This window comes from Pygocentrus nattereri, chromosome 23 (assembly GCF_015220715.1).
Source record: "Pygocentrus nattereri isolate fPygNat1 chromosome 23, fPygNat1.pri, whole genome shotgun sequence".
Taxonomy (NCBI): Eukaryota; Metazoa; Chordata; class Actinopteri; order Characiformes; family Serrasalmidae; genus Pygocentrus; species Pygocentrus nattereri.
In genome coordinates, this window is record NC_051233.1 from 21,220,083 (window position 1) to 21,241,342 (window position 21,260).

At 41.5% G+C, this 21,260-nt stretch overlaps 1 protein-coding gene across 1 annotated transcript; it reads right to left on the bottom strand.

Moving 5' to 3' along the window:
* Nucleotides 1-1,102: 1,102 nt before the first annotated feature.
* enc1 (ectodermal-neural cortex 1) lies at nucleotides 1,103-19,652 on the bottom strand. The gene is made up of 4 exons (XM_017698699.2): nucleotides 19,333-19,652; nucleotides 17,017-17,316; nucleotides 15,326-16,853; nucleotides 1,103-5,422 (listed from the first exon to the last, which is right to left on the bottom strand). Exons 2-3 carry the CDS (start codon nucleotides 17,308-17,310, stop codon nucleotides 15,372-15,374), a joined length of 1,776 nt encoding a protein of 591 aa, XP_017554188.1. The 5' UTR covers nucleotides 17,311-17,316; nucleotides 19,333-19,652; the 3' UTR covers nucleotides 1,103-5,422; nucleotides 15,326-15,371.
* Nucleotides 19,653-21,260: the final 1,608 nt, after the last annotated feature.

Sequence of the window (21,260 nt, forward strand, 5' to 3'; positions counted from 1 at the left end):
CACGCCTCTTCTAAGGCTTTGTGTAGACAGTTGAGCTCCCGGCCAGAGGAAAGCCAAGCAGATATATGAGAAATGCTCCAATGAGTTTGGCTCTATTAGGCTATACTGGAATGAACAACTGTTGTGCTTTTCATGCTTTAGGGTTTTTTGGATGCACGTGTAGGGTGGCATGGCAATAAAATAGATCACAATAATCCCGTTTCACACATCCATATTAGTACAGTGGGAATTATAGTAGTGGCTGTGTTTCTGAATGAGAACGTAGAGAAAATCCTCCTTGATGATTTCTCTGATGTAGAGGACTCTTAACGTCCTTATTAAGGAATTTGCTTAATTTTTCCCCAAAGCATGATTTTACTTCCTTAAACTCTACTTGCCCATCCAGTGCCGAAGCAACAGTAGCCTCCTTTAATGTAAATCTTGTCAACCTCTCTGAAAATGAAAACTGCTCCAACACATGAACAATGTATTTCATAGAAAAATACATTAATAGAAATGTAAAAAGGTTCTCTGCATTCTCATTTGCAAATGGTGCTACTACTGTAATGTTTTCCCTAAGATGACTTCCAATGTGTCGATTATGGCAGTGTGAAAAGGATCTGTTATGGCTGGCTTGTTCCTGCTGATTAGCTGTCTAAATTACATGCCAAAAGCATGTTATTACCATGACTTTGTGCAATCACATTGCTTTATGATTAGTATGTAATCTATAGCAGTCAGTAAATACATCCACACCCACAAACTCATTTCTGGTTTTAGACACACTCACTTTTGGTTAGTAGTTTAAAAGAAGGTATTGAAAAAAGTATCACTAAGGAATCAAAGTCAGAATATTGCTCTGGTACCTTTTGAATGGCCCTGCTTGCTTCAAGACATTTTCATGATGCATGATAAGCATCACAATACTTAGTTTTCTTGTGCTTTGATATGTTGGAACTGACAAGTAAAAAGCCAGTAATGCCACATGTAAAATTTGGTACACATTCATGAGCTGACAGCATTCAAGCTGTCAGCTCATGAATGTGTACCAAAATTATTGAACATAACAAAACTGCCCCATTTGCCTTATGAAGCTTGAATGAATGCTCAATAAGCTGCAGAATTTGTAACAATTAAGAGGAAAAAACTCTTATGTTTATTTTGCCATGAATTTCACATTGTGAAAAAAATCACTTGTACAAAATAACATTAACCGCCATGGTTGAAATAGAGCAACAACAGAACAACGTAACATAGTAAGACATACAGGATAGAACAGTACAGCCCAACATTGACAGCGTCCGATCAATGCGTCCATTGACAAAGGCATATGATGGTTACGGCCAGAAACATCCCAGGCAAGAATGCAAACACAAACGACAACTCTCAGCCATAGCACTGCAAGTGAATGGTCCCCTTGTACATCCTTAACGTGCAATCCTATGTGACTTTGGGGGTCGTAAACTCAAAAGGGGTGATGTAAATATATAATTTGTCCGGATCTGTTATTATTCCAATAGCTACAAAATCAATCCGTCTCAAGAGTTGCGGAGTCTTATACCGCTTTACCTGATACAAACCGCACTTTTGGCGGAAGCAAAAAACTTTTTTGTCCAACCTGTGCCTGTATTTTATTTGATATAGCACACCCTTGCTGCAACGTTCTGAATGCAGATTGTGCTTGTGCTGCATTATGAATTTTCATGTAGTATCCAACAACGTTAAATTGATTTTACTGGCTAGAACCATTCACGTTTACATGCTTGCACATGGTATGTCCAGCCTAAGATCTGACGCCACGCGCAAAGCCCACTGCCCACCTCCTGGTTGCTCTTCAGCTTGGGGGTCAGTGAGGGGGAAAAAAGGGAGAGGGGGAGAGAAGAAAAACAAAACACTTGACGACTACCAGTTTAAATGAAGGGGGTTGGGACGGGTGACTGTTGACCATCGCCCGGGCAACAGCACATGAGAAGGGGTGAGAAGGGGCTATCTGATTGGCCGGCTGGGGGTTTGGTGTGTGCAGTGTTCTGGAAAAAGGTCCTGGGGGAGGGAGGCCTTTAAAGTTTCAGGAGTGGATATGAGAACCTCAAAGGCAGTAGGGTAAAAGCAGGAATTCCCTTAAACTACTCTGTTGAAGAAAGGTGTAGGTGGAAGGGGAGGAGGGTCTGGGAAGGAATGTGAAGCTTGACCCCTCACAGCCTTCTCTCTTTCTTGCTTGCTCTCTCTTTCAGTGTGCATATTGGCTAATGCTCATGCTAAGTCCATTCCGCAAGGAACTAGATGCAAAAGTTTGCCATTGCTTTTACAGAGATCTGCTATGGAGCTGGAACTAGCTTGACTAATAATAAAGCACACATAATACCATTCAAGCAATGGGTTTGGAGGTTTCAAGAGCATCTGAGTGATCCACTAAAGCACAAGCAATAGCTAGTTGTTTGCGCTTAGCTGAAGCACAGTGTTGTCAGAGGAATCACACGTAGCAAATTGTGCTAGCAACATTGTTTGACAGACTTGTGGGTGTTCCTTGTTCAGCAACCTTATCCTAATATCAAACTCACAAGACGCCTAGCTATACCATTGGTTCTCACATGCAGTTCTTCTCCCTGGGTTTTCCCTTGCTTTTTACTCAATAGCTCATGAGCTGAGTCAAGAGTGCAGTGCATGGGTACTGCAGAGTTGGAACTGAGAACCATTGCACTATACAGACAATGTCCTTGGCACTGGTTAAAAAGCACTATGGTGTCTGCCCTTGCTTAGACATTGCCTTTAAAAAGTCCTTTTAAGAAACTTTGGGATTAAGCATCATCAACATTGCCTTTATCATTGTATATGTGATCCATACAACACCACAGTTGGCTGCCTTCAATGGATAGCATTTAAAATGCTTGTGGAAAAAATCTTCCATTCGTTTTAGACTGGCAGAATAGAACACCCTGGGAGGACGCAACGTTACAGTCCAACTTCTGTGGACAGGCCAATCATTCTGCTTGCAGGTGTTGGTGACAGAGCTCCTGATCTGAGGCCAGTTTGTGTAGAGCGCGCTAACAACACTTAACACCCCTGCGCTGTGCTGCAAGTCACACCTACGACACAGTGACAGTTCCAGCTGTTCTGGGAGCAGCTGCAGATGCAGATTTCTCACAGAGTGCCTCAAGGCCTTTACCACTCATGCTGACCCTGGGTCAGGCCGTGTTTGAGCACTGCTGAAGGGATTGACCTAGCAGGGTCAGCAAGATGCCGCGCTGGCCCTGTTTAGCATTCGGGTGGCATGCTGTGGCTGTCAGCTAAGGTTTGTCAGCTACAGGTGTTAAATGGATAGTTCAACCAAACAGAAGTGCTAAAGTGGCTAACAAGGGATGATGCTGATTAGCATGACTGCTTGTTTGAACTATCTCTTTATTCTGTTTGGGGACTTGCACTGCAGTCCAACTTGATTAGCATTAGCATTGGAATTATTGCAGCTAAGGGGTGTTTTAATAGATGCAGTTTGATGTCAAGTAAGTTTTACATTACTAGTAAGTTCAGCTTCCAAAATAAAGGGCTAGGTGTAGCTTAAAAATTTAGCATAACATTTGTGTTATAGGTCTGTCCTTACTGGACATAATAGGAACCTTTCTGAACAGCTCACTACATCAATTCCAAACATCTGATCCTTCCTTCTTGCAACCCCCCCACCCCGAACCCCATACCCCCGCTGACCTGTCCCTTTGCACTCTGGGTAATCTGATCCCATGACGTCATCCCTCCCATTGTTATCCAGGCAATGACCTACGACCCCAGGCCCGCGACCCTTTTCAGGTCAGACGAGCCAGAGGTCCAAGCGGTTGCTGACTCCTACGAATTCCGCCCTGGCACAACCAAAACGGCATGACGTAGCTAGATATGTGCAAAAGAGCAGTTTTTAGGTTACACAGAGCAAATATGGGCCATGCGTAGCACAAAACACTCGCCAACATCTGTACATCCGGATATGTATGCAAGCAGATTATCAATAAATACAAAAAATATAACACACAGTTCAAATAAACAACAAAACTAACAATAAAAAAAAACAACTGTAAAAAAAATCTCATAAATTAAGACTATGAGTTGACACTGAAAGGTCTTAAGACAGCCAGTTTCTTTTTTTTCCAGGAAAAGAAAAAAAAAATCAAGTTTTTTTTTTTTTACTTTTTTTTTTTTAAGTTCAGGTTGCTCATTGTTGTTGCCATGGAGACTACATTCCCTCTCCAGCTGACAGAATGACTCTCACCTCTCTCTCTTTATCGCCCTGTCTTTCACGTTTTTACTCAGGCCATATGTGTTAGAATAGAACTGCTCGACACCTTATAACAAGGCTAAGCGTCTATCATAAGCAGCCTAACTTTTCACCGGTGGAACAGTCTATTCTCCAATGTTCTCTGCGTGGAGGTCATTAGGAGCCGTCTGTTTGTTGGTCATCCAGTTATCCCTTCATTAAGTCCACAGTGGGCATGCTCCATCCTTTGTTTTTGGTGTCTTTTTGGAAGAAGAATGGACATTAGAGTATTGTCAGCTGGATTCTCACTCAGGAGAACATGCTGGGACATGCTGACCTTCTCCACACACACACACACACACACACACACACACACACACACACGCTCATACACAAACACACAGCTGGTGTGTGCCTCGCCTCAGGATGCATTCTGACAGCCAGTTTCACACCAGGCTGCCAGGGTCTGTTTGTCGGGAACAGGCCAGCATCAGCCCGTTCCTGTTCAAACAGAGGCAATAAGGGACAAACAAGTTGTTTGTCTCTTTGCTTTCATCCTTTACGGATGGGAAAAGAGGACAATTTTTGTTTTCGTGGGTGTAATAAGCCTCTTCTCTTCTCTTCTCTTCTTTCCCCTATCTCCGTCCTTTAACTCTGAGCAAGAGAGACTTCGTCTGGTAATTGTAGGAAAAGGAAACATTAGAGGAGGAGAAGTTTTGGTCCCTTCATCCTAAGGTTCCTCCTCTTTTCAGGTTCACTGGTTGCTCTTTAAAGCGAGGCTTGTTTTCAGATAGAGTCTATATTTAGCTTACACACCATTGTCTTCATATAAAAACAAAACAAAAAAAATCAAACAACACGCACCAACACAACAGACGGGACACTGAAACATGCTGGTTGCTAAGTGGTCTTTTCAGATGTGCGGGGATTGGTTTGTTTGGTTGCCACTGCAAACACGTCGTTCCAAGACTCCACAAAGATGAAAGAATGACATTGCAACGTCTACGCAAATGTCTATCCCAAAGCAGGAAGTTCTCTGAAGTACTAACTCACAGCGCAAAAAGAAGAGCTTTGTGGCTGGATGTCTTAAACATCAAAGTTCAGCTTTTAATGGAAAAAAATGTCTTTCGATGAAATTGCACAGAATGGCAAAAATCTTCACAGTTGGAATCCAGTAGACATTAACAATTATGGAAAATGGGGAATCTGCAAAGAGAAGAAACAACAATGTTAATCTTTTTGACAATTGTAAGCTTTTGTATTTGAGCATGCAGACTGCCCAACTTCCCTTTATCCCTTTATTATTAGAATTAAACAGGCTGTTTTTGAAACTGAAATATGGAAATGAGCTCTGTTCTGATTGTGCCTCATTGAAAAAGCAACCCATGCTGAAACACTCCTCATAACCTCAATGAAAATGGGTGGGGCTATACTGCTATAGGCTGTATGGGTGCATATATGTAAATGCATTGGTTTCTGTGACATCACAAAAACACTGATGTCAGAGCAGGCTCTGTTGGCATTTTATTTCCTTGTATGGACTGTATGGGCTGGGAATTAGATGGTACATTTTAAAACTTTAACAAAGCTTATATGCTACAACAAACTTACTTTAAAAAGCGAGGAAAAATTAGTTTTCCATAATAAGTCATTTTGAACTTGCTGCTTTTTTCCTATTAAGGCATGAAAGCTGCCGTGCCAATCACATTTGTGCTAACACATCTCGTAAACAATGTGGAGCAGACACGTTTTCTCAAAAATGCTTCCATTTCAGACACATACACACACACACGTGCGCATATGCACACACCCGACCCACGCTCCAGGAAAGAATAACAAGTCTGCAAGATCAAATCCAGGCGCCTGCTCCTTCAGCCTGGCCATTTGTTCTCCCTCTTTTCCTGTCATCCTCGAGGAAAAACAGATGGAGTGGGACAGGTCGTGTGCTAGCACCTGTTCGCCGGCCGACGCGAGGCGAAGCCACGACCCAGGCAACAGCAGGGTGCACGTCCTCACTGTCCGCACCCTGTAACCTCAGTAGCAGCTGGGAAACTGTATTCCTCTCCACAGAAATGCCCAAAACAGACTATTTTTAATGCAGCCATGCTTTGCCATGACCTACATTGCTAGGTCACATAGTGGACCTTCGGTGACCCAAGAAAGGATAGCGGGTCACTGTTGTCCCATTAATGGCAAAGCCAGTAAGCCACTCAGCCTTTTCTAGGTGAGTGTTAGACAAAATGCCACTTATTTGCATCATTTTCACTCACAATCCTTTTTAGTAATTTTTCCTTGATTTCATTCTTTTGTTATACTTTGTAAATTCGTTTAGTAAATCATTGTAATTTAACGCAGTGTCAGAAACAACATTTTAACAGCTTAAAAGCCATTTCAGGCCTAGACTTTCATTTTTTCCTCTTGTAATATTTGTCTTAATTTATTTTCCAAACTAAAAGGCTATATGCATTCAAAATCTGTTTGAGGAGAATAAAAATTTATTAGACCTTGTATGCATGCAGTCAGCATGGTACTGGGACTCTGCAATGATTTCTGTGCCAGGAAGCTGGCAGCAAGCTAAGTTTGCTGAACTAGCAATCAATACCGACACAGAAACTAAAAGGTAAATCAGTATGTTTACTACTCGTGTTGCTAGCAAACCAAATGCTTTGTATGGCTGGGATGCTGTTTCAGCAATACCTGATAACAATTTGATTTACTGTTCAATATTTGACAGGACATTGGCATTCGAGGGTATGATTTATGTTTTCTCTCTTTTCATTTGACTCAGGAAATCATTCTTTATGATTTGATCATTTGAGCTCTAGGGCTCTATTTGGGCTTTTGACTGTAAGGGCCAGCAGTCAGCAGTCCATCGGTTTTTCCACTCTCAGTCTCTCTCGTTCTTTGTCTCTTGTGGCTGGACGTATGGGAAGGCTTGACAATAATAAGCTAACTCTCTCTCTCTCTCTCTTTCTCTCTCATATGCACTTGTGATTTTCCATTACCACCACAGCTAGTGGTGACCTGTGGTCACAGCCTAGCTTTTAGTAATGAGCATGCACACTAATAAGAGCCTAAGAAGAAAGACAAAGGGGAAAGTAGACTCAAGCCATCCATCCAACCATCCATCCAGCCTTCCATCCATCCATCACTCCAATGAGTCACTCATTGTCCAGCTCGGTATGCAGGGTGGAGCTTCTCCAGAGGTTGCTTTGGACACAAAGCGCTCTCTGAAGCATGAGTCCTGCTTTAAGACAGCATGGAGCTCCTAGTCAATGGTGCAGGTCTTGGACTAATGACCTCGGCTGCATGCCTGGCATACACTCACTCGCACGTACATACACACACACTAGATTATAGAAAAACACATACTCAAATGTGCTACTGACTTTAGAATTTGTCATTTGTTTGCTTATTTGTGTGACAGCACTTTCAAATGTTTGTCCAGCAAATGTGGCAAACAGTATTCGCTAATAATAGGTGGAATTCATTTATGTTCTGACAGGATGTCATAAGCTGATAAGGAGAAGCTGTAGAGGAAGTTGATTGGTTTGTGCACTCATCTGCACATCATGGGGCCTCCTTCATATGTGCTGAGGATTCAGGGCTTGTGCCCCGTGGCTGTAGGTCAACACAGCTAATTACACCAAGAGTGTTATGTAGGTACTTTGGTATTTTGAGTAAAACAAAACACGATCCTTGGCTCTCTAGCTTTCCACAGTAAAGACAGGAGAGAAAGCTTTTAGTTTTTGTACATATTGAGGACTAAGTGCTCTGCTAACCTGCAAATGTCAGGACCAATAAAATGCTGGGTCCTCCTACATTAATGCACATTCAAGCTATTTTTTTTTGTTCTCCTAAACAGTCACTATGTGTGACCCTTTGTATTGACAGTGTATAAACACAGACGTGTGCGCCTGTATGAATTATGCACTGCAGCAGGAAACTGAGGATGCCTGCAGCTAAACGAGTTCCCATGGGAGAGAGAGAGTGTGAGAAAACGCAGCAATGAGGGGGAAAAAACACAAGAGAGAAATCTTTGTTTATCCTCCCTCCTCCAATTCTCTCCTTCTCATCTTCCTTTCCACCTCCTCCGTCTCTCTCTCTCTCTCTCTCTCTCTCTCTCTCTCCTCCCACTCCTCTGGCCAGCGGTGAGCCATCTCATTGTTACAAAAGGAAAAAGGGTGGGGGGTCAGCTGCTAAGAACACTTCACAGCCATTTAAATGCATAGGAATGTCCCAATGGACAAAAGAAAAGGACCTCTACTTTGAAATTAACTGCCCGTTCGAGGTGGGCGGCATTCCAGACCCACGCGCACGCATGCTAACGGACTTGGTCACCGAGCCTTTAAGAAGCAAAGATGAATGTTTGGCCTTCAGGGGGTCACGAATTCTCATTTGGCATTCTTTTCTTCTTTTTTAATCTTAGAAGTTGAGTTTTGTTTTTGCCACATGATGGAAATTAGTGATGTGCTGCAATGAAGCCGTACGGAAACAGTCGACATTAAGCTTAAATCCGCAACTCAAAACCTAAACAAACAAACAAATAAATAAATAAATGTTCGACACAGCCAACATTTTCACTGTTGATCTGCTGCCGCTCAAACTGAGCGTGGCTGTTTTTCAATCCCCTTTTCTCATTTTCATTTCCATTAAAACGATTCTTAGATTTTCCTGCTTCATTGTAGTCATTTAATCTTTTTTGTTTTTCCAATGATCAAATTTTTGGTTAACACTTTTGGCCCTTTTTCTCTTTGGAAGTGTCACTTTTGGCTGAATATTTCTGATTGTGGAATATTTCAGCAGCCGATACATATGCAATTACATATTTAATTACAAAGCGAGTTAAACAATGAATTACATTCACAATCTTCTTCTGCTTTAAATCTGCAGTGTTGATTATGTAACAACAAAAATGTGGCAAAAAAGTAGTAAAAGATGTTTTTTCTTTCCGCAATATAAGCCTACATGCAACAACTTTTCATCATATTCAAATCATAATAAAATATCTCTTCTACTTACAAACATAAATGCGGTATAGACTGAAAGACTAGACACAAGTTCTCTGCATTTTCAGTCATCTACAAGTAAGAAACTCATATCAAATTTCACTCTCCTTTTGTTACGGCAAAATGAGAACCGTGACTTCTGAGTGTTAGCAAAGTTGAGTCAGTCATACTCTCTGTTATCACTCCAGACCAGTAAAGTCAGAGCGAGTTTGTTTTGTCTGCTGGCCTTACTGCTCCCTAGACATTGAAGTCTGCTTCACTATATGACTCGTCCACTTTGTTACAACCACACAACACATGCAGAAAGACTACGAACTCAAAGAAATGAAAGAAATAAAAAATGCACTTTTATGCAAAGACGGATTACACCTTTCAATTTTTATTCAGTAAATATGAGAATCTCAGATCCCCAGTACAAGAAAATTACATATGAATGGATCCTGGGGAGGACAATATGATAAAATGTACTGTTAATGTGAGAAATTACATCACAGTATGCTGTTCTGAGCATCGTGAATTTCGTCAGTACTTAAAAAATACTGCTCCTTTAATTAAAAAGGGAGCTGAGTTTAGTGCAGCACAGTACATGAAATGGTGAATAAAAATCACTGTACTTCTTACATATCCTACATATTGTGTATTGTGAAACTAACTTCAAGTATTGTGGTATAATCTTTTTGTCATATTGGTCAACCCTTATACAACATCATATCCCTTACTTGTTCACTCGCTAATACTATTTCTCAGACAAGAGCACTAATGGTCAGCTAGCGGCTGAAGGACAATAGAACCTCATAATTAATGCACATAAAATAAAATACAATAAAAGTAAGTAGTGATTTAAAAGATACAAGATTGCCCCTGTACAATTTCTTCACCTGCACTGCTGGGAGTTAAAACACTGGAAGTGTCTTAACAAAAAATTGAAAAATCCTGTAAAAAGATTTGACCGTTGACATTTTAGTCTTTGTCAAACTTTAAAATGTGCACATTTTATTCAGTTAATAATAGTAAGGATTATTATTCAGTAACTACTAAGCATTATTTGGTACGTAATATAAAACTAATATGTAGGTTAAGCCGTTACAGGACTATGGATGTATGGATGTAGGCCTAAATACAGGTGCTTCAGTTTAAGGGGTTAACTACAAACCAAATTCCAACTCCAGCCTTCCCTTACGCCAATTCACAGGCATGAGAGACTGTTCATATGCTTGGGTGTGTGTGCTCCCAGATGTTTCCCCCAAGAACATGTCTTGCTGAAATGCATTGGAAGTGAACCACCTAGAGAATGTTTTGCTGAATAAGAGTGAATGCCTTGTCTATCTTGTTCCCTCACATCTCCTGCTCTTTAATCTTATTCCCCTCCTTTTATATTAGCAGCAGATGGACCTGCCACATCCAGGCTTTGAATATGTAGCCTGATAAAGAATCTGCTTCCCAGCTTCTAGTGTTATTCGAGGATACCACAGTCTTAGGAGGAGCATGTTTGAACTAAAGGACTGTTTTATAAGATTCCAGCTGCTCAAGTTTTAAATTAAAATCTGCCCAGGGTTCTTATATAAATGTTTGGGTTAAAAAGAATAAATGTGACTAAATATATTTGGCCTTTGTTAGCATGTTTCTAGCAAATTCTTTGTAGCCAACATGTTTCTAGCAAATTCTTTGTAGCCAACATGTTCTTCTGGACATGCTTAAATTCTTATTCTTGATATTTGTGATTTACTTGATATTCTTATACTTTTTTCTTGCCACACTGACTTTCTCTCATGAGCTGCGGTCATTCATTCACTCATTTTAGCTAGCTCTGACACCAGGTTAACTAATCAGTGTGTGTGAATTACACATCTTGCTAGCATGCTAGTTCAACCACAACCACATGCACAGATAGCATTTTGCAGGCTTCGAATACTCCTTGATGTCTTCATTATTTAAACACTAGTTCTTGAAAACAAAAAGCCTGAAAGGGTTTTGTTTTCGGTCTGATGGAAAGAAAATGCACTTCCTTTTTAATCAATGTTCCACCCACACAAGTTTTGTTAGCTGGCAACCAGTGGTGGACAGTAACTAAGTAAATGTAATTCATTACTGTACTTAAGTAGTTTTTTCATGTATCTGTACTTTACTGAAGTTTTTCCATTTTGGGCGACTTTTTACTTTCACTCCACTACATTTCAGAGTCTAATATCTGACTTTTTACTCCACTACATTTTGTGAAATCTGTCGTTCCTTTTGGTTTCTGTGTGTATAAAAACGTAACATGTCAAAACAAAAGAAGTGCAAAGCAAGAAAACCAATCAGGGCACAGCGGTCACTTTGTTCTGAGTTTGTTTTGACCTGTTGGTCATACCGACCCAGTGCAGCAGCGTAAAACTTTGGGAGCACATACGTCACCTAAATGATGAACTAACCTAACTTTGTGTAAATAGACCACAATATAGAATTATGTACACACATGCAGTCATGACTGACACATTTCTTTTTATCTGAATTCATACAAACACTTTCATTTTAGTCAATTAGTTTTGGTTAGTTTATGTTTATGAACAGAGGCCTACAGATCAATACAGTAAAGGAAAACTCATTTGTGATCCTGAGTTTAAAGCCAGTTTTTATTCAACTTGTAACTAAGTTACAAAGTAATCTTAAACTTTGCTTGTGTGTATAAAGTGATTTCAGAGCCACTCGGTTCTCCCTGATGGAAACTGTTTACCTTCAGTGTTTTGTGCTTATGATCATTTTAATAGACGTCAGCGTCACTAATTAATGACGTTCTATTAAAAGACTGGTTTACCAAGAGAGACGCTGGAGGATTTTCACCTAAAATGAGTTCAGGAAGCGAGTCTTGTTATAAAAATGATAACACAGAGTCATAATTAATCTTTTAGTACTTTTACTTTTGATACTTAAGTATATTTGAAGGTAAATACTTTTGTACCTTTACTCAAGTTGAGGTCTAGAGTAAGGACTTCTACTTTTACTGGAGTAATATTTTACCTTGGGTATCTCTACTTTAACTCAAGTACATGATTTGTGTACTTCGTCCACCTCTGCTGCAACACTGGCTATGTCCAAGGTTTGTCAAAACAGGTGCACAGCTGAAACGTAAATGCCAGATCACAGTCAGATCACAGACTATAATTTTGTATAGTGTTCTAAACTATTCTTAAAACAAATTCAAAAAACGTGATGATCTTGGTGGCCTCGTTGTAGAAGAGCAGCTCCTGCGCTGTACTAACAGTATGTGGTCTTGATACAGTGCTAAAGACTTCTTTAAATATCTGTTTAACTAGAAAACCTCTGTATCTGTAAACTAAATCTGTAAACTAGAAAAACTAGGGAGAAATAGCTAATATTCCCTTCTGAAGGGCTAAAGTCAGAAGCTGAGAGAGCTGGCATATATTCTGACATATCTGAGATGATTTATTCAACTTATTGTCTGAAAATTGAAAGTGCTCCCAAACATTTGATTTCTTCTGAAGCATATTGCAGGTTGTTACCTTAAGAGAGGTGACATGAATACCTTGAATTACCAAAACCTGCTATAATTTATTTATTTTGAACATTTTCCATATATTACACTAATTGTTCCACACAGTTAAAATTTCCATTGTAAATGTTTTTTTCAGGCTGCAGCTTTTTTGAATTTAAAAAAGCAAAACATGCCCGAATACTATACAGACCTAGCAAACAAACAAAAAAACTCGAGTAGTCAAATTATTGAGGCCTGCCCTAATGCTAGTGCATCATCATGCATATTGTTGATCTAATTACCCCCTGTATCCATCTCTCTCTCTCCTTGCTGTGTTCTCTTTGCCCTCCTTTCTTGTTCTTGCTCGGTCTCTTCCCTCCTCTCTCCACCCTTAGACAAATTCCCCCCTCAGGGACAATAAAAGTCTTCTATTCTGTTTCAATTACCCTTGGTGCTACGCCCCACGCCGCACACTCATAACTCAGCCAGACATCCTGGGAGACATCTCCCAAAACACACATGCGCATCTCTCTCAATCTGCATTTCCCAAGTGAGAATGTACAGTAAGTGGCCCGCGCACAAACTGAAATTCAATTGTGCCGCTGTTTTTGCTGTCTGTCATGGCAGAAAGAGCTAAATCTTAGGTTCTGTGAGCTCCAAGAAGCTTTAGATATCACTCATCTCTGTGTGTCTCTCTCTCTCTCTCAATTGCGCTGTCGGCTTTCAAAGCTGGAGGGAGATCAGATACAGCGCAGTTGCTGTATCAGCCAGCCCATACAGCCCCAGCCGCACAAAAGGCACACAGACACAAAGTCACTAGTCTGCATCACTGGGCATACCACTGCTGAGGAATATATGCTGGCAGGCTGAGTCCCTTTTCCCACGACAACTCTGCAATGACCTAGGCACTGAAGCTCTAAGCTCAGCCTCAGAGCACTGTAGCATGTATTAAACTGACCCATGGAGACTATAACATTTACAACAACGATTACTAAAGGGGCCACATACTAGATTTTTCCCTCTGAGGCCCCTTTATGTTTGTGTGTTTTTATGTATGGAAAAAACAGCTGTTATGTGCATAACCATTGTCCAACCTCTCTTTATCCCTTAGAATTAAACAGGTTGTGCCTTTAACACTGATATATGTAAATGAGCTCTCTGCTCTCTAGATCAAAAATCAGTCCAGGCTGAAGCACCCCTTATAACTTCAATATGAATGGGTGGGGCTAAACTGTAATAGGCTGAAGGTTGGTGATGTGGCAAAAATACAACATTGCAGTACAAAAAGACGTGTGTATCAGTTTTTAGATTTTCTGAATTAAAACAAAAAAAAAAAACAAAAAGGTGAACTAAATCCAATTAAGCGGGATTATCTCTCTTTGTAATAAAACATGCAATTGGTCAGTGTTAATTACTTCAACAATCCAACATTGTTCAAGATATGTTTAGAAAAGCATAGTATGATGTAATTTATCAATTCAAACTCAAGCTGATATCACAGTGATCCCTTTTTACCTTGCTAGGTTATGTCCCTGGACATAGTAAGCATCATATATATAATTTAAAAAAGAAATCTTCAGTAAAAATTTAATGACTTCTGCCTCGTCTCTAAAACATCTGATATTTGATTACATCACCCTGCGCTAGTGGGCTGGAAAAGACAGCATTGACCAATATTGTAACGTTTCAGCCCACTACCCCCTTCACTGAGCGGAAACAGACAGCTAGCTTAAAAACCCTCCCTGGTACCCTTTTCCTTCTGAAATACATCATGGTATAGAATGTTGACTATGCTAGACCTTATAACGCTTTTCAGTTAAAACATACAAACCATATCTAAGGTTAGCTGATAGCAGCTAACACAATCAAGCCATTGACTGAACGAAAACAGATAATAAGATGTCGAGGTGGAAGGGCAGAGGAACAAAATTGATGTGTAAACTGTACAAACTGGTTGATATTCTGAGCATGCGGCGCCTTCTCACTAAATCACGGAGGAATCTAATTACTCTATCAATACTCAATTTGCCCCTGATTTAATTAGGATCTCTGTCCTTGTACACACAGAAGCCAGAGGGAGATCAGGGAATGGATGTCATTTTTTTTTTATCTAAAGCAAATTATGGTTGAATGTAAACAACAGTCACTGTTACACGCTAGGCCTATATTTTTCATTCACCTCTGGAACTTTTCCGCAAGGTAAGACAAAACAGGCTAGCCTTTAGGCCTTTATAATGAGCACAGGGTTTTGTGCAAACATGCAATTTACCAGCCAGAAGCTAAAAATTAAGCCACAAAAACAATCCATTATCAGACATTATCCTAACAGGTTTGTGACCTTAATTGGCAGTAGCTTGACATGCCTCATTAAATCTCCCTCCTGGAATTCCCTCATGTTTCCCTCAAGAAATTCTTTCAAGACTGTTTTTGCTCCATTCATAAAAGCTCTACATGGGGCTGAGCTGCACAGTACCTTTGATGTTAACCTGATTATATACTACCACTAAATCCATCAAGCTGCTCATGAATATAGCCTTGATATGAAAGCACTTCCATTTTGGATGGATGTTTGTACCTCTGCTGTGAAAAATTGCCAGTCAAATCACCTTTTAGGGCTAGCAAACCTACCTCACAGGATGAAAGAAGGTCAAGGGACAGGCAAGGCATGCAGTTGTCAGGCTGGGAGGTGCTTCCAGGTGCTTACGAAGGCAGTAGGGATTAGAGAATAGGGTACAGTGGTTATGCTGTTCCAGGCATCCAACGTAGGATCATAGCAGTCTAGTGTTTTGCAGCGCTGTGTTCCAAAATAGCCTCCAACCACGTACAGTTTGTTCCCCGAGGCTACTGCCTGGCAGCTCATTCGCTTAGCTGTAACATCACCTACTTTAGTCCACTGGTAGGTTTCGCTGCTGAACTTGTAGGCGGAACAGGCAGAGAACTCAGTATCGCCACCCATTACGAAGATCTGGTTCCCTAAAACAGCAGCTGCAGTGTAGCGCCATGGCTGTGGGCAAGACGCTGGGACGGTCCAGTGGTTCTCCACCGGATCATAGCACTGGACCTTGGGGAGCTTGTCATGGGCCACGCTTGTTCCTCCAAAAGCAAACAGCTTCAGCTTGACACTGACAACGGCTGCATTGCTGACACCTTCACGTAGAGGTGCCACCATGCTCCACTTGTTGGCAATAGGGTCATACTGCTCCACCTGTTTCAAGGAGACTGATGGAGAGGCTGGAAGGCAACCAGTCGCAGCTGTGTGACCACCTACGACATACAGGCAGTGGCGCAGTTCGGCCGAGCCATGGCCAAATCGAGCTATGAGCATGGGAGCTGCTTTGGACCACTCTTCATGCAAGGTATCATACACCCAAACGTCTTTGGACACACCATTCTCTGAGCCCCGGCCACCTGTCACATAAACTTTGCAGCCAATTGCGCAGGCGCTGAACTCTTTCCGTGGACTGGGAATGTCTGCCTTTGGGATGATCTCCTTGGCCTTCTGGTCCACCAAGTAGAGCTTGTCACACATAAAGGTGGGACCACCTAGCAGGAAAAGGGCATGGCTGGTCTTGCGTGGCCTGGCACAAGGGCTGTTGACCACACCGTCATTCTGCAGGATGCGTAGCTTGCAACGGATGGCCTCATCCACCAGCTCCTTGCTCTTGGCCTGAGTGTTGATGAGCTCCTCCGTGGAGACATTCTCCATAAGGAAGATGGCAGGCAGGAGGGCAAGCCGTACAGTGCGCAACAGCTCAGGCAAGTGGCAGTGACGTCGTTCCAGGTCATAGTTCACCCAGTTGAGTGCTGACTCATAAACTAGCCTCTCATCCTCTGTCTCAAGCTCCTCGTGTGAAAGCAGCTGGACTAGCATGTCCTTGGGCAGCTGCAGAAACTCCTCCGTCTTGCAGATGGCAGGGAAGTTACTGAGACACATGCTCCAGGAGAGCTGGGACAGTTGGGTGCATTGGTGGGCATCAGACAGAAGCAACATGCCCAGGCAGTTGGATGGATGAAGGTTCTTCTCAAGGAACTCGGCACAGGCATCACGGATGTCCTGGAACTCCAGCATGTCGCCTGCCTCCAGCAGAGACTCAGCATTCTCCTCATTGATGACTACACGGGATGAGTAAGCGTAATCCAGAAGAAGCTCTAACACCTGGGTGACACAAAGTGGTACTGATGTTAGTCTTTAAAATACTTTCCAGCTAAGCATGTATTTCATTTTTGTATAACTTAAGCTAAAGATTTTAAGTCTAAAAGTTAAAAAAAAAAAAGAAATGAATAAAAGATGCTTAAATCTGTAATGAAAGCCCCCGTACCTCTGGATGAATGGAGTCTCTGAAGTCCACCTCCTTGGCTTGGCTTTCTCTCAGCCCACCACTGAACATTGCCTCAAAGTACCGGCTGCAGGCAGCCAGCACTGCCCGGTGGCACGGGAAGGAACGGCTGCCCGCATGTAGCAAGACATCAGTGAAGAGCCTCTGCTGCCGGAGTACATTCAGGTGCATCAGGACGCTGTCAGCATATGAAGACTTGTGGAAAAGGTAGATGTTCATGGAGCCCGTGCTGGCCCGCGACTTGCGGTTCTCGTGGACGCAGACAGACATTTTCATTGAATCCTAGGAGAGGGGTAGCACCAAATCAGTCAGAATAGGGCTTTATTTTCACACTTTCAGTCTTGTTCTGTTGGTGGGGATAGGGACCAGATGTCTGAAGAGTTTCTTTCCTCTAAAAGCTAACTGTTATGAATGAATAACATGTCATGCTCCCTGATGCCTTAGACACTATTCTGATAGCTCTGAGAAGGTTTTGACCTGAAACATACTTTCAAAATCCAGCCATGGAGGTTTTCAGATTTACCGGAATTTTACCATTAATCTATAAAACTCAGAGGACACATGTAGGTTCACTGATGGTTTTGGACTGTAACTAAAATGGCTATATTTGTGTTGCAGACACCTCAACAATCTCTAGTTTCTATCAGCACCATTGTAAAGCATTCTGAGTCTGCACGTTTCCCTACAATGAATCACTTCACATCAAACCACTCTGACTGACTGCTTACATCTCAACCACTGAATTATGCATTTAGAAAAATCAGTGGAGTTCTCCTTTAACACAGCAGTAGTTCGTTTAATTGATGAGTGAGTAGGAATGGAGATGCAAAGCACTAGACTCTCAGGTAGCGTTCACAAGCTTGTTAAATGCGTGCACATCTCACTGAATAAGGTACTTTTGAAACAATTTGACCCACAGTAAACTGCACAACTTCAGCAACTTGCCCTCTGTTGTGGTCTTCTACAATCTTGGTTTGTAGATACTTACAAGATAGGTTTAGGGTTAGTCACATGTCACTAACTCGACCGATCAATATCAGCAAAATCCACAGAGAGCAAAGCTATACCGAGAAGAGACGACAGAACATGATGTCATTCTGTAAACACACACACACACACAAAACCCACTGGATCTGTCTCTGATGTCTAGCCGCCTGGAATGCGTGCGAGTTTAATCATTACCAGGTGTTCAAAGGCGGACAGAAAGAGGAGAAAAGAGGAAGGGAAAAGAGGAGGAAAGAACTTTTAAAAGTAAACACCGCAACCACTCTACACAGTCAAGGCAAAACCAACAAAGAGACAAGCACTGGGCGCAAAGTCAACATTAAGTGTGTCAGTGTCACCAGCTACCATCTGGTTGCCTATATGGTGCGCATTCAAATCCAATCAGTCGTAATTTCCATGTAACCGATACACGTCCCTCGGTCCCTGCTGGATGTCGACGTCCCTGCGGGGCGTATTTAATTGGGTTTCCCCTAATGCTGTGCAGACCAAAATGTAGTGCTTACCCACACTAAACGCATTAAAGCAAGCAAAGGTGATACATGGCACCTGATGCCGACTGACAATTCCTTTAAATCGGTCACAGCTGTGAAAGACCAAAGACAAAAACCATCGTGTCGACACACTACCAATCATTCTGCTTCACTGTTCTTTACTGCAGCCTCGTACAAGGCTTCTACAGAGTCTGATCAATTTCAATTCCCAGTAACAAGAGAATAAGCAATATACCAGTTGCCAGTTCTGTGAATGAACCTTATCAACTTGTATTAAGATTATATGTATATTCTTTACCTATAGACATATTCTATATATTCTAACTTCATATAGCTATTTCAAGCAATATATACAGGTATAACCATATGAATATGAAATAGCCATAGGAAATATATAGCAGAGTATATTAGTAGAAGTAATGATAGTAATATCGTACATATATAATATATATATATATATATATATATATATATATGGCCTACTATAGCCTGCTCTAATATAGATACAGCATATACAACATAGAGCCTGGACTGTCTCATATGAGAACTACAATAGCCTCATTATAGCAATATTAATAATAATAATAAAAAATAATATTACTTGGATACATACATGAAAACAGACTTTAAAACTGAACTTTTTAGCCAACAAGGTTCCAAGAATATAAATAGCAGCTTTCCATTAAAACGCAGCTAACTCGTGCAGTTAATGACATTTATTCATGCAGCCTAATGAATGATGTCTGTCAGTTCTGTGAATGAACCTTACAGAGACAGTAAGACCTTAATGCAGGCTTTATACCTCTTTGTATGAAAGCAGGAGTTCAATTCTGTCCGCTTTAGTCCTCGAACATGCCAGACCGAGGGAGAGGCACGATGCGCCGCGTAATCCCGTAACGCGCCGCTCCAGCGCCTGCAGTCTGAAGACGCTTCACCGCGATCAAAAGTTTCTGAGCTCGCTCCTTGCGCCAGGCTCGTGCTCTCGGACACCTTCTGGTCGTGCCAGTCGCTCGTGTGAGTGTACGCTGGCCCCGGCTGAAGGGGTGTGTTTTAATGAGTGGGGGAAGAAGAAGGGGCGGGGCCGAGGTGGGAGGGAAGCTCAAGAATGAAGAAGAACGAGGAACCAGTGGAGATGCAGCAGCCTTTGTGAAACGGTTTGCGTGCATGAGGCTTGGAGATTCAGGGCTCTGATGTGTAGATGTTTAGGGCTGGCACGATTACTCGATTAAAAAAAATAGATTAATCAGCCTCTCGATGAATCGCCAGCGAATTTGCACGGTTCAAATGATCTTACACACTTGAAAAGGATGGCCCTTCAAGGGCTCTTTGGGACAGGGAACGATTCTGTATAGCACTAGAAAGAGTTCTGCTATTGTTACGATGTTTTTTCCAGAAAGGTTCCACATATAACCCGTTCTCCGTTGACCCGAAGAACCATTTTACCAGGCAAAGAACCATTTAACCGTGACATGGTTCTGAATGGATCTTATGGCTCTAAATAGAACCGTTCCTTTTACTAAAGAACCCTTGAAGAACCAGTGATCTGTCACAAGCAAGAAACTCATCCGCCATTTAAGTATTTATTTGTTTGTTTGTTTGTTTGTTTGTTTGTTTGTTTGTTTCCACCTATCATTTTTATGTTTTTTTGTTTGTTTTTGGGGTTTTTTTTCCAAAGACCTTGTCTATCTTTTTCTCCAATGAAGTATTTAGAATTAGGAATACTTGATTACCAATGTAATCAGTAGTGACAGCCCTAATATGATATATAAATGATCAGTATGGTGAAGGTGCTCATAGATCTGCATGCTTCATCATATGCTGTATTAGTAATTGCCTATTATTGCTGTTTCCCAGCATTAAAAAGGGAAACGTTTATTAGACGTTTTCAGCATCTTTAATGTTGGTCTGAATGCGTCTGTTCTTGTATGAAGGGCTGTGGAACCTGAGGAGTGTTTTTCGGGGCCAGTCACAATGCTGTCACATATAAATGTCTGATCATGGCTTTAATGCTATAGAGCAAACCCCAAAGACCTTGTGGGTCTAAACCTTGTACATGTGTGTAAGATTACTGGAATTGACCCCTATTGGGATTTACTTGCCACACAGCATCATTAGTCATGAATGTCGTGATAAGCATTGATTGAGAGAAATTGGATTGCCAGGCAGCAGCCCACAAAACTGACAACTGATCTGTGCAGTGCTACACAGCAAAATCCTTAATGTGGCTTTAACGCTCCGAGTCTGGCAACACACGACTGAACACTGTAAAGGGACGTTCAACACTGTAGATGTTAATCCACCATTTTCTACACAGTAAACGGTTTTATATTCTTCCTTGTACTGGCGCATCTAGTTGTTGAATGAAGGGCTTGGCAATTAGGTGATGTGTAGAGACTCAGTGTTAGAGTAGGGAAGATTTACAGGCCAGTAGCACCCTCTGTTGGGCAATAAAGTGTAGAAAACTGACATCTGGTCCGCATAACCTCAGCACATGAAAAAGAAAAAGTCAAATCAATAACATAATGACCACAAGAGAACCACTGGACATCTCAGTAACACTCACTGTACTCTGTTACATACTATGGAATATTGTATGCAAGTGCATTCTATTGATGCAGGTTTCTTTGTGTGAATGTGTTTATGTGGCTGTACCATTTGTGTCCATAGCTGTGCACTGTAGGCCAGTTTTGTGTAGGGGGTCTTGTATCTTTATCTGTATACAAGTGGGGG

Bases quoted from the DNA above. Each gene is read 5' to 3' on its own strand.
- enc1 (XM_017698699.2), bottom strand. From the start codon at position 17,310: ATGAAAATGTCTGTCTGCGTCCACGAGAACCGCAAGTCGCGGGCCAGC. The intron at 16,854-17,016 runs GTACGGGGGCTT...TGTGTCACCCAG, and splicing joins GAGACTCCATTCATCCAGAG to GTGTTAGAGCTTCTTCTGGA.